The 14,393-nt window shown below is 39.6% G+C and overlaps 1 protein-coding gene across 1 annotated transcript in view; it reads left to right on the forward strand.

Annotated features, from left to right (window-relative positions):
* The first annotated feature begins 1,878 nt into the window (after positions 1-1,878).
* Positions 1,879-14,393, forward strand: part of SNAP91 (synaptosome associated protein 91) — a 148,042-nt gene continuing 135,527 nt past the window's right edge. The window contains 2 exon segments of the mRNA XM_077750256.1: positions 1,879-1,951; positions 2,921-3,080. Of these exon segments, the coding sequence (XP_077606382.1) occupies positions 2,951-3,080 (130 nt within the window). The 5' untranslated portion in view covers positions 1,879-1,951; positions 2,921-2,950.

Below are 14,393 nucleotides of genomic sequence, written 5' to 3' on the forward strand. Positions count from 1 at the left end.
AGGTAGTCTATCTTGGTGAATATTCCATGTGTTCTCGAAAAGAATGTATTCTACTGTTGTTGGCTGGAGTTCTTTATAAATGTCAATTGGGTCAAATGTTTATATGCTATTCTCAAGTCATCAATACCCTTACTGATTTTCTACCTGTCCTATCAATCACCAAGAGAAGAGGGTTGAAATCCTCAAGTATAATTGTGGATTTGTCTATTTATTCTTTTAAAGCTCTTAATTTTTTGTTTTACCTTATTTTAAAGCTCTGCTCCTAGGTATATAAATGTGTAGGATTATTACATATACTTAATGAATTTGCATCATTATGAAATGTGCCTCTTAATCTGTACTAATATTCCTTACTCTGAAGCCTACTTTGTATGATATTAATATTGTCACTTCAGCTCTTTTCATCAGATTTATTGAGGTATAATTTACATATAATAAAATTCATCAATTTTAAGTGGATCCTGCCCATCATCACAATTTACCATATAGAGCATTGCCATCCCTCCGAAGAGTTACCTACTGTCTTTTTGTGGTCAATCTCTTCCCCCCACTCCTGACATCTGATATGCTTTCTGTCTCTATAGTTTTTCCTTTTTTGGAATGTCATATAAATGGAATCACAAGAAGCAGCATTTGGGGTTTGGACTTCTTTGATTTAACATAATGCATTTTCATCCATGTTGTTGGTTTGTTCTTTGTTACTGCTTAATAGCATTCCATTGTGTGGACAGACCACATTTTGTTTACCTACTTGCCAGTACAATAGCATCTGGGTTTCTTTCAATGTGGGGCCATCCTATAAAGCTACTACAAATTGTGGGTACATGTTTCTAAAATGAAATGTGTTTTATTTCTCTTGGACAAATATCTAGGTGTTGTATTACTACATCATATGGTAAGACTACTATCTAAAATCAAGAATGGTGGTCTTAGGCTTTCTTTACCTATCAGGCTTCTATCTAAAACTAGAATCAGTCCCAACAGTTAGGAAATCATGACTTCATACAGAACACTGTGCCAGGTAACAGGAGTATACAACAGAAACTTGCAAACTATAGGTGGACATTTTAAGGCCTTAAGGCCCAATAGTGGCCACCTGTAGCCAGAAAAAACGTCAAGAGGATTCATGACTTAAGTTCCGATCTTGATTCTACTTTGAGAATATGAAAAGGTTTTTTTTTTAGATTACAATAAATAACAATCTTTGAAAACGTGAACACGTGATACTATTAACCCAGCCCAAATCCGTTTAGAAATTCTTGTGTGCAATTCAAATATACCTAAGACTTTCAAACACTATATTTATTTAATCGGCAGATATTACTTTTTAAGGATACAATGAGTTTTCCTTACACAACCGAATAATTACTGTAAATACAATCTGGGGCATGATTAATGGCTTTGTTCATTATCCGCACTTGGAGCAGACCTCAGTATCCGTTTAAGACCCAAGTGGCTAGAATTATGTGCCCACCCCGGCTCCCAATTGTAACTGAAAAAAGTAAAGGAGCTCCAAGGAGTTGAGGAGGCACAGGTAACGGGCACGGTGTGCCCGCAGAATCTGACATTTAAGCCGCCCTGCCCTTCCGGGCCACGGCTGCCTTGGACAGGCGGCCCTGCCAGAGGCAGAATGTAGAGGAAAAAGGGCTGAGCTCTGCCAGGCGGCGCGCGACGACGCCCTAACCTTGGCTTTCACAGCAGCACTCGAGAAGCCCACTGGCAGGGCTGCTCCATCGCCCCCTCCGCCCTCCGCGAATCCCGCAGTAGCCGCGCAGGTGTGCGCGGGGCGCGCGCACGCAGTGCGTGCCGGGTGCGGGTCTAGCTGGCGGAGGGGCTGCTGGGCGCTGCGCGGAGGGTGGTTGGCTGGTGGGTGTCGGCCTCCCAGCCATCCCTCCTCCTTCTTCTCGTCTCGCGCCGGCCGGGGATGCTCGCGCGCGGCGCCCCCTTGCCTGTAAGCTNACCCGGCGCGGCTTCCCTCGGCGGCCCGGGCTCCGCTCATCTTGCGGTGGGAGGCGCCGCTCCCGGGGCGGGGTGAGTCCCCGCGGCCCCTGCTCGGCCCCCTCCTCCGCGTCCCGGCAGCGCGCGGATCCAGAGAGGATAATCCTAGGGCGCGGAGAAGGGCAGCGGCTGGGTGACAGCTCCGCGGCGCGCTCGATTGCGGGCGGGGGGCTGGGCTGGGCTGTCAGCCCGTGTCTGCTCCACTGCCAGGAAGGGCGAGGCGCCGAGAGACTTCGGCGCCTCCGCAGAGCCTCCGGGCGGCCCCTGCGGCGGGGATTTGGGGGCGAGGGGAGGAGACCCGAGCGAAGGGCCTCGGCGGGCCTTTGGTAGCTGCGGTGAGGAAGGAAGGGGAGGCGAGGGCATAATATGGCGCAATGCTAGGATAATCTCCACCGCGCCCGAGGGAGGACGAGCCCACTGCTGCAGCCGCGCGAGGAGCAGGAAGGAAACGGCCAAGGCTTGGGTTTCCAATTCAGACCCCGGAGCCCGCGGGCTACTGGGAAGAAACGCTGCGGCGGGCAAGCGAGAGGTGGGCACCGGGTGGGCGCGGCGCCCAGGGAATAACCCCGGCGCACGCCGGAGCTTGTCGGACACGCGGGGATCAGGTTGCAGGCGAAGTGCCGATTGACCGAAGGGTTGAGGGGGCGCCGGAGGGGTGAGGCGGGCGGCACGGGGAGTGGGACGGGGACGGTGTCAAGAGGCTGGGACCAGAGGGGCTTCCGTGACGGACCCACTCTGGCTCGAGACCCTTAGATCGCGTCGCAGGAGCGAGGCTTAGCGCTTTGCTGGCTCCTAGAGGTGGTACCAGGGCGGAGACAGAGGAGAAGGGAGCCGCCGTGTGGCTGGAGGAGGCAAGGCCGGGCTGCTCGGAGGGCAGGGTCTGCGGGTTTAAAGCAGGACCATATCCCCTTCTTTCTCGCAGAAGAGGAGGCGATAGACTTGGCCGGAGAAGATGTCGGGCCAAACGCTCACGGATCGGATCGCCGCCGCTCAGTACAGCGTGACAGGCTCCGCTGTTGCGAGAGCGGTCTGCAAAGCCACCACTCATGAAGTGATGGGCCCCAAGAAAAAGCACCTGGACTGTAAGCATCTTTTTATATAAGTGGGACATGCGCATGGCAGAGGCGCCCTGGAGGCTGGAGTGCGGCCTGGGCTCGCGTCTATAATGCTGCGGCTTTGAGAACTCCCAACTGAGCTCCAGATCTCCAGACGTGGAGATGTTGCCTTGGGGCAACCCTGAGACCTTGTGTATGAGCCATTTTTTTTCCTGCTCTGTTCACCTCCAAGGTCTTGGTGGAGAAAAAAAAAAACTTTCATGTATTAATACTATAAAATACGGAGAAATTGCACATTCTGGATTAGGCACTTTTCACCTCTTTTTTATTTTTCTTTCTCCACACACCACTCCTTGGTCCAGGTTATAGGAAATCAGGGATTGCACAGTCATAACCCCCCCCCCCAAAGAAAAAGATGAAATCACAAAAGGTCACACTTATCACCTTAGTTTTCTAAATACATTTTTTAATAGTTTTAAAATAGTGCCATCTTTTTCAGTCTGGCTGCTGAGGTTGTGTGTGTGTGTGTGTGTGTGTGTGTATTTGAGTGTGTGTTTTATGTAACCACACCAAACTGAAATAAATTCAGGCTACTGAATGAGGAAATTGGACTTCAGAGATCATGGCGATTTCATTTTACACATCCTGGCACACTTCTTTGTCCCATTCTCAGAAGCTGCTGGGCAGATTGACTGCTGTGGTCACAAAATGGATGTACTCTTCCAGCATTTGTGATGGTGCACTTTTACGTGAAAATACTTCATTCATAATGCTTTCTGTTTATATTTGTTATTTGATGGAAAACAGCTTTAATCTAGTTTGGAATCTGATATAAATTTTTCATATGATTAACACAGTAAATATTTTGTTATTGAAAGACAGATAAGGACTTAGAAAAAGACTCTCACCGGCTTTAGGTGGTGAGGCTCTTAATAGGTAAGGCTCCATCAGCACATGTTCTGTAGCTGCTGTTTAGTCTCGTTGACCTGCTTAGGACCTGCTCTGCTGTTTGCTGGTAAAGGTCAGTGCTGGCATAAGAGACACAACTATCGCCATGCCCATTTCCTATCTGGCTTCCTTTGTCCATTTCTGGGTTTCTTTTGCTTCAGGCCTTCCCCAGTGTCTGCCTTGTGCAGCTGAGAAAATGGCACCAGTGTTAGAATTGACTTTAGTCCTATTATCTGTATGAGCACAGCTTGGAAGCGTACAGCTGGACATTGTAAGGGTTATCCTGGCTTGTGGAGCTGTTGTGTCACAGAATTGAATCATTTTGCTTCTAGAAGCTTGTCTGAGGGGAAAACACCATTACCCCTTTCCTGAGGGAGTTCCTAACAAAATTTGTTGATTATGGTATCATGTGTTATATATGCAGTACAGGGTGGAAGAGGCCATCAGGGCCAGGGCACCTAACAGGAGTAGAAATTATAAATTCATGACCAGCTCATTTTGCTGCAGCGTGCTGAATCATTTAGCCATCTTTCCATCAGTTTCCCCAACTCTGGAAAGATGACTCATGTCATAAAGGTATGTGTCAGTCTAGCAAATATTCATAATAAAAAAGCTATAGGTATGGATTTGCTAATGTTACGAAAATGATAGATCAGTATATCGATACATTTCATAAACAGTCACAGGTTTGAGCATTTCATTAAAACGTTTTTCAGATAAAGACTCACTTTTCCATACCTAAATATTTAGTTGCCTCAATATTTTAGATCTGGAAAAGTCTTTTAAAAATTGTCAAGGTGGGAGGTTTTCCAGTATCTCCAGCATATGTTAGTGAGTGGGGTGATTTTAAAGATATGGAACATAAGGGAGAGATTCTGTATTTAGAAGGGAGATGAAGGGGCGCCTGGGTGGCTTAGTCGGTTAAGCGTCCGACTTTCGCTTAGGTCATGATCTCACGGTTCATGGGTTCGAGCCCCGCGTCGGGCTCTGTGCTGACTGCCAGCTCAGAGCCTGGAGCCTGTTTCAGTCTGTGACTCCCTCTCTCTCTGACCCTCCCCTGCTCACGCTCTCTCTCTCTCTCTCTCTCTCCCCCCTAGAAATAAAAAAGAAAAAAAAATTTAGAAGGGAGATGAAGCAGAAATTGGTATTGAATTATTAGTTTGAATAATCATAAGAGCTACACATTTATTTAGCAGTTAGTATATGCAAGGCACTGGGCTTTACATTATTAATATTGCTGCTTAACAGGTTCAGGAAAGGTAATTAACTTTGACAGCTTTTAACCATTGCACTTAACTATTGTCTGTGGCTTATTGAGTAGTATTTTCAGTGGGAGTAGGGGGTGGGGAAGGGAAAGAACAGTATTAGCCTGAATGGTTTAATCTCCAAAATGCCCATCCTGTTTGTATGGCTTTGTGTGAAATCAAGAAGCACAACCCATGCTCTTATTGTAATCTCTGGTATGCATGAAGACTTTTAAATTTGGTCACTTAAAAAAATGAGCAAAAGGCAAGCACTGAAGAGTATTAGTTTTTCTTTTGAATATTTTAGTTTTTGAATGAGTAGTAAAATAAATGAGCTACACTTGAAAACAATCCTAGGGCAAAATTTGGAAAGATAGATATCACATTACTGATATGTCCTATCTTAAGAAAAAAATGGTATGGAAAATTTGAATATGCAAATATTGTTATATTTATATGCATTGTAAGAGAGCATGTTTACTTGGAATTCCTTGTGAAGTTCCTTTAAATAATAGTAGACTACCTTAGCAATTTATTCACAGGTTTTCAGTAACATACCAGTTATAAAAGTGAGCCGCGTTTATTATTTGAACATGCGAACACGTTAACTGAGTTTCCATATATGCATTGAAGCACTCTTAAGTAATGTTTTAGTTTTGAAAATACTAAACAGTAGTTGGGAGGAACAGAGCATACTGTAGAGTGGAAACAAAGAAACTTTTTAATTAGTTTGATTTGTTTGATTTAACTTTTTAGTTTGGAATTTAGGTTGGAAGATTATAAGATTAAAGTTTATGGTTTTGTGATTTTTTTTCAGATATTGGATTAATTAAATAGGCTCTGAATATTATTTATTTAAATTGGTTTAAAAGATGATTTTTTTTCTGTTTAGGCTGATAGGCTAAGAAAATTAGTGTTAATTTTGGTGATTTATACAATAATGCTTAAATAGTGTATGATTTAAACACTTAAAGGAATGATTTGTTTACAGCTGGGGACAGAGTTACATAGGGTACGAAGGTGAAGATAAACTCTAGGCATATAGTCTCAGATTTTTTCCCTTTTTTTCAATAACAGGACGTTTCTTAGAGGAAAAATGTATTCAGAAAAGCTTCAACATAATCAGTTATTTATTGAATTTAAAGTAAATTAATATTGGGACACCTGGGTGGTTCAGTCAGTTAACCGTCCAACTCTTGATTTTGGTTCAGGTAATGATCTCATGGTTCTGTTCATGAGATCAATCCCCATATCAGGCTCTGTGCTAACAGCATGGAACTTGCTTGGTATTCTCTCTCTTCCTCTCTCTACTCCTCCCCCACTTGCAAGAGCACACGTATACATGTTCCCTCTCCCCATCTCTCTCTCTCTCTCTCTCTCTCACACACACACAAAATAAATAAACATTAAAAAAGAAATTAATATTTTATAACATATATCTTAAGGTACTTTTGGATTATGTAAAACTTTTATTCCATACTCTACCCTACTATAATAATCTTGCTCCTTGCACATGAAAATTAAATACTTGACCAATGTTAGTTTGACTTTAGTTTTTCTGGGTCCCTTTGTACTTCTTTGTTTCCTTTTCTTTGTAACTTTGTGTATCTATTTGGTAACACATGAAATATCCAGAATTTAGCAAGTATTTAACTTTTGGTTACAACTGTTTTACGTTTCAGTTGCTTTTCTGTTTTGTAGTTGATGGCCTGTCCAAGTCAAATAATAAAGAGATAAGATCCAGTAGGGCACCTATTATCTACCCAAGTGCTGTGTCACGGTTAAAGAACAATCAAAAACTAGAGTCTAGAGTTGGCCCAGTGTAACACCTGCAGGGAGAAATGTGGAAAGTTTGGCAGCTTAGTATAAGATTCATTTCTGTTAATAGCTCTTATGAACAACTTCTCTATACGCTATATGGCTAAGAAAAAAAACCCCTATTTAATATCATCGAAATTTAAACATAGACTTTACTATCAAACCAAACCTTGTTAAAAGCCAAATTGGTTATCAAAAATGCTATTTTTTCCATTCTAAAAATCTTGAGGGTTTTTAATAATGAGGTTATGCTACATAATGGACAAGTGATTCAGGTTCTGAATCTTATGTTTGAGGGATACTGTCATTTTAGAAATGATTCCTATCCTTCCAGATTAAGAAAATGATGTTATTTCTTATTAGAATATCTAATAAAAATAGTGGGAGATAGGATTGTGTTTTGATTCAAGGCAGATATTGGCAAATTATCACAAAATTCCTATGTTTTAATTTTATTCATAAAAATACCTGCAAATAAGAAATAACTGAGTATATGTAATGAAATTTTAACCTTAAGAGTTTATTTGCTTTACATAAACCTGCTTAGTATAAATAAAATCTATTTTGATTTATAGAAATGCTATTTGCATGCTAATTCAGTTGATATCATATTCATACTTGTTATAACTTAAAATATCTTTCTACAGTGCATAGATCCAAAAAATAAAGATTATTGAATAAAATTAATAGGATCGATGTATAAAAGTTTACTGAACACTAGAGTAACTTTCAACATGAGAAGTGTACTACTTTGTTGTAATATATTTTACTTTTATCTCAGTTCTCATTTCACTATTTGTTATTTGCTAAATACACCCTTATTTTTCTATACCAAGGCATGCTCTGTTCCTCCTTTTTAAAATTTTCTTATGTTTATTTATTTTTGAAGGAGAGAGACAGTGTGTAAGCTGGGGAATGGCAGAGAAAGAGGGCGACAGAATCCGAAGCAGGTTCCAGGCTCTGAGCTGTCAGCACAGAGCCTGACGTGGGGCTCAAACACACAAGCTGTGAGATCATGACCTGAACCGAAATTGGATCCCCAACTGACTGAGCCACCCAGACACCCCTGATCCTACTTCCTATTTCACCAGAGGACCCAGCCTGAATGTGGAGATGGAGATATTTTTTAGGCAGTGAGGAAGAGCTAGGGGAAATACACTTGTGAAAAAGCATTCCCAGTCAATGGTTATTTATACAGTAAATCTGTCAAGAGGCCAATCTATATGGTCCTGTGATGTTCCCAGACAACACTCAGCATGCTGGGAGGGGGGCAGAGAGATGATGTGAAGTTTAGGGGCTGGCAGGATCAGGCAAAGCAGAAGAGTGGCAAAGAGTCTCAGGTGATAGTAGGGGCCATGCTTTAGAAATGACTTAAAGTAATTAAGCAGGCTTTATATCAAGTATTTTTTCCTGGATCTTTTTACTTCCAGATTTTCAGAGAAATCTTTGTTTTTTTATGGTATAATATTCTATATGGGTCACTTTGGATTTTTTTTTTTTCTCCTTTGGTGATCAGTGTGGTTAGCAGATACTTTCTTAGAACTGGTATATAATTGGGGTGCCTGGGTAGCTCAGTTGGTTAAGCATCTGACTTTGGCTCAGGTCATGATCTCACGGTTCATGGGTTTGAGCCCCAGGTCGGGCTCTGTGCTGACAGCTAGCTCAGAGCCTGGAGCCTGCTTCAGATTCTGTGTCTCCCTCTCTCTCTGACCCTCCTCTGCTCACACTGTCTCTCTCAGAAATAAATAAAACATTAACATGTTTTTAAAAAGAACCAGTATATAATTGGTAACTCACATCAATTTTTTTAAAAGTTGCAAAAATTTAATATATGAAAAAACAAAATTATGTGCAGAGTAGGTAAATTTACATCTTAATTGCAATATTAGCTTGCAACATTTTAGATTAAAATCTAGATTTTTGGTACATTGCCATATTAGTTTTAATGTTTAATAAATGGGCGCTGAAGTCTTACTTGTAATTTAATCTGTGCACTCAGTTGCTATGGATCTATCACTTAGCTTTTCACAAATAAATATCCTTTAAATATCTTACCTCCTCTCTTCAGATTGATTGATGCTGGGATAGGATGTTGTTGGAGCTTATCTAGATTTCAATAACTTCATAAAGAGGGTCAGAAGTGACATATAACCTTCCCTGAGGGCCTAGGATACTTTCCTTAATAGAGTTGTGTTTTAGGTGGCTCAACTCCTGAGCCAGCTGCTACTAAGTGAGCCTTCAAATATAATCATAGTTCAGTTAAAGAATGAAAAGCCACATTTCTTGCCATTAAAAAATATTTATTCAGGGCACCTGAGTGGCTCAGTTGGTTGAGCGTCCCACTTCGGCTCAGGTCATGATCCTGTGGTTTGCATCAGGCTCTGTGCTGACCGCTCAGTAGCTCAGTTGACTACTGACCGCTCAGTAGCTCAGTTGACTACTGGTAGCTCAGTCAGTTAAGCATCTGACTTTGGCTCAGGTCATGATCTCACGGTTCGTGGGTTTGAGCCCCACGTCGGGCTCTGTGCTGACAGCTAGCTCAGAGCCTGGAGCCTGCTTCACATTCTATGTCTCCCTCTCTCTCTGCCCCTACCCCACTTGTGCACTCACTTGAGCACTCTTTCTCTCTCTCTCTCTCTCTCAAAAAAATAAACATTAAAAAAAAGTTTTTAAAGTATATTTATTCTTCAGTTCCACCTTGTTTGCAAATTCTTTTCTCTTTACAGAGAAACATCATTTGCTTGTGAAGAGAAATGTTAGCTATCTTTCTTCTCAGGTTTATGTAATGTGCTGTATGTTTTGTTTCTCATTAAGGAGGGAATAGTATAATGGCATACCCAGTGTCAATTGCATGATGACCTGAAAGACAGGATGGAGTTTTCCTAGGAGCCATTCGATGACAGCCCAGGCCAGAGAAAGAACTGTACCCAAAAGCCCACAGCCTTTTTATACCGGGGTTCCCACTCTCTCTTCATTTGTTTCAAATGTTTGAGGATCCCTCCTGCCTTCCCATGCATACATAAACTTTCTCTGTTGTGCATCTTTCAGAAGGACCTAATGTTTTCTAAAGGATTTTATATATGCCCTTCCTGGCTACTTGGGAAAGAGAGAAGCTACACCTTTGCCTACTTTGTGTAGTTTTGCTTTTTGGCCTGATCATTAATTATTCTCACAGGGGTAGCACTTTTATTTTAAATGATAACTCTCCTTTCTATATCAGTTCTTCTGTCATCTGTATCTTTAACTGCTCCTCCTCCTGTCTCTCTCATGAGCATTTTCAAGTATCTCCATTTAAAACAAAGTCCACCCTCCTTGGACTCTATGACCTCTCCCCATGGCCATCCTGTTGTCCCATGCCTTTCTTTCACAGCCAAGCTTCTTGAAACAGAAGCCCACCATTCCAAAACAAACAAACAAACAAACAAACAAACGCAAGTCTACCCCTCTTTGGATATTCTGTGTCTTTGGCTTAATCCATGTGTGAAATATTAGGATTGCTATTAGGTTGCAGGCATTGCCCACTGAATTGGCCAAGCCACTGATTTGAGAATTATCCTTCATCTGTCACATCCAGTCAGTGATCAGTTGTTAAAAACTCTCTGGAATGTCCTTCTTAACTATTTATGCCTTGGTTTAAATCACTTAGAAACCTCATTTGTAAAATGAAGATGAGTAATAGTACCTACATGTCATCTTTGGTGAGATACAACACATGTGAAATATGTGGCCCAGAGCTTGACTCACAAATGTGCACTGAACATCAGTTATTACTACCACCTCTACTAGTACAATTGCTGTTGGTACTACTGTTGCCCTTACTAGTACCATTACTGCTACTACCACCTCTATGACAACAGATATGATCATTGGTGATTTGCTCTTACCACTTCTCTATGATTGTTTTTTTACCCCTCCTTTCATTTACTTCAGTTTGTACTTTAATTCCAACTTTCTATAGTTTCGAAGCTTAAAATATATATTATTTCTGTTTCTTTTTGTGATCACCTTTAAAAATTTAGTGTGCCTACTTAAAATCTAAAGTAGAACAGTATCTTTTTATTTCCTCCTAGGGAAATTTAGAAACTTCAGTCACCCACTTCTCACTTAACATGTTACGTTGTCTAGTGTTTTCATTCTACCATGGTTTTAACCCCCAAAGCTAGACACTATTATTTGATACAGGCAGTGTTTATGCAAGTAAATCCTCTTTGACTTCTTTGTTTACTATTCCTTCATTACATCTAAGATTTTCCTTTTCAAGCTCCTTATGTGATGCTATTTAGTAGTAAACTCTATTTTTGTCTAAAAAATTTATTTTGTCCATATTTTTGAAGAATAGTTTATATATCCTATGTAAGATACATGTGTGTTTGTATATATACATATACACATGTATATCCTATATGTTTGTGTATATATATCCTATATAGTTATTTTTTTGGGAAGATAATTTCATTCTTTTGGCTTCTGTTCCTTTTAAGAAGTCATCTATGAGTCTAACTTCCTTTAGGTAATTTCATAGTATTTGTGGCAGCTTTTAAAATCTGTTTGTCTTGTCATGCTGTCCTGCTGTCCTGCACGTGTGTGTACATATAGCTTTCCTTTTTTTTTTAATTTTAATTTCAGTATAGTTAATATAACACTTATATTAGTTTCACAGGTATAATATAGTGATTCAACACTTGTTTACATTACTTGTATACATTAGTTTCACGAGTATGATATAGTGATTCAACACTTGTATACATTACTTAGTGCTTATTATAAGTGTACTCCTAATCCTCCTCATCTGTTTCACCCGTCTACCCCCACCTCTCCTCTGATAGCCATCAGTTTGCTCTTTACAGTTAAGAGTCTGTGTTTTGGTTTCTCTTTTTTGTTATTCTTTGTTTTGTTTCTTAAATTCCACATATGAGTGAAATAATATTGTATTTGCCTTTCTCCGACTGACTTATTTAGCTTTATACCCTCTAGATCCATCCATGTTGTTGCAAATGGCAAGATTTCATTATCCTTATGGCTGAGTAATATTCCATTGTGTGTGTGTATACCACATCTTTTTCATCCCATTCATCTATCAATGGACACTTGGGCTATGTCCATAAATTGTCTATTATAAACAATGCTGTAGTAAACATACGGGTTTATATATCTTTTTGAATTAGTGTTTTCATATTTTTTGAGTAATTACCCAGCAGTGGAATTACTAGATGATATGATAGTTCTGTTTTTTATTTTTTGGGGAATCTCCATACTGTTTTGTATAATGGCTGTACCAGTTTGTATTCATTCCCACCAACATTGCAAGAGGTTTCCTTTTTCTCCACATCCTCACCAACATTTAGTTTCTTGTATTTTTGGCTTAGCTATTCTGACAGGCATGAAGTAATATTCACTGTGGTTTTGATTTGTATTTCCCTGATGAGAAGTGATATTGAGCATCTTTCTTGTGTTTGTTGGCCATCTGTATGTCTTCTTTGGAAATGTCTGTTCATGTCTTCTGTCCATTTTTTAATTAGATTATTTGACTTTTTGTGGTATTGAGTTACATAAGCTCTTTGTAGATTTTAGATACTAACCTTTATTCGGATATGCCATTTGCAAATATCTTCTCCCATTCAATAAGTTGTCTTTTAGTTTTGTTGTTTCTTTCACTATGCAGAAGCTTTTTATTTTGATGTAGAACCCATAGTTTATTTTTGCTTTTGTTTCCCTTGCCTCAGGGGACACATCTAGAAAAATATTGCTGTAAATGATCTCAGAGAAATTACTGCCTGTGATGTCTTCAAGGATTTTTTGACTTCACATCTCACATTTAGGTCCTTAATCCATTTTGGATTTGTTTTTGTGTATGGTGTAAGGAAGTGTCCCAATTTCATTCTTTGGCATGTATCTGTCCAGTTTTCCCAGCACCATTTGTTAAAGAGACTGTCTTTTCCCCATTGCGTATTCTTGCCTCCTTTGTTGGAGATTAATAGACCATATAACCATGGGTTTATTTCTTGGCTGTCTATTCTGTTCCATTGATTTATGTCTCTGTTTTTGTGCTTGTAACATATTGTTTTAATTACTATAGCTTTGTAGTATATCTTGATAGCTGGGATTATGATACCTCCAGTTTTGTTCTTATTTTTCAAGATTGCTTTAGCTATTTGCATTTTCTTGTCTTTTTCTTTTTTTTTCTTTTGTGGTCCTGTACATATTTTAGGATTGTTTGTTCTACTTCTGTGAAAAATTCTCTTGGTATTTTGGTAGGAATTTCATTAAATCTATAGATTGCATTGGGTAGTATAGAAATTTTAACAATATTCTTCAAACCCATGGGCATAGAATATCTTTCCATTTCTTTGTGTCATCTGAATTTCTTTCCTTAGTACTTTAGTTTTCAGAGTGCAAATCTTTCACCTCCTTGGTTAAGTTTATTCCTAGGCAGTTTATTTATTTATTTATTTATTGGTGCAGTTGTAAATAGAATTATTTTCTTTCTCTTTCTATTACTTCATTATTACTGTATAGAAATACAAGCACTTGCTGTATTTTGATTTTGTATCCTGTGACTTTACTGAATTCATTTACCACTTCTAGTGGTTTTTTGGTGAAGTCTTTATTTAGGGTTTTCTATATCACGTCATCTGAAAATAGTGAAAGTTTTGCTTCTTCCTTGGTGACTTTGGATGCTTTTTCTTGTTCTTGTCTGCTGTGGCTAGTAGGACTTCCAGAAATATGTTGAATAAAAGTGGTGAGAATGTACATGATTTTGTTCCTGATCTTAGGGAAAAAGCTCTCCATTTTTCACCATTGAGTATGATGTTAGTTGTGGGTTTTACATATATGGTCTTTATTATGTTGAGGTATGTTCTCTCTGAACTGACTTTGTTGAGGATTTTTATCATGAATGCCTGTTGTGCTTTGCCAAATGCTTTTTCGACATCCATTGAAATAATCATATGGTTTTTATCCTTTCTCTTATTGATGTGATATATTGCATTGATTTGCAGATAATGAACTACCTCTGCATCCCAGGAACAAATCCCACTTGTTTGCAGTGAACGATTTTTTAATGTGTTGTTGGTTTGGTAATATTTTGATGAGGATTTTTGCATCTGTGTTCATCAGAGATATTGACCTGTAGTTCTCTTCTTTTTGTGGTTTCTTTATCTGGTTTTGGTATCATGGCAATGCTGGCCTCATAGAATAAATTTGGAAGACTTCCTTCCTTTTAGGTGTAGCTTTCTTTTATTTATCCTCTTTGGAACTTGTTCAGTTTTCTGAATCTGAGAATTCATTTCTCTTAACAGGACTGGGAAATTCTCATCATTTGTTATTATTG

Source organism: Crocuta crocuta, unplaced genomic scaffold (genome assembly GCF_008692635.1).
Source record: "Crocuta crocuta isolate KB4526 unplaced genomic scaffold, BGI_CrCroc_1.0 scaffold9, whole genome shotgun sequence".
Taxonomy (NCBI): domain Eukaryota; kingdom Metazoa; phylum Chordata; class Mammalia; order Carnivora; family Hyaenidae; genus Crocuta; species Crocuta crocuta.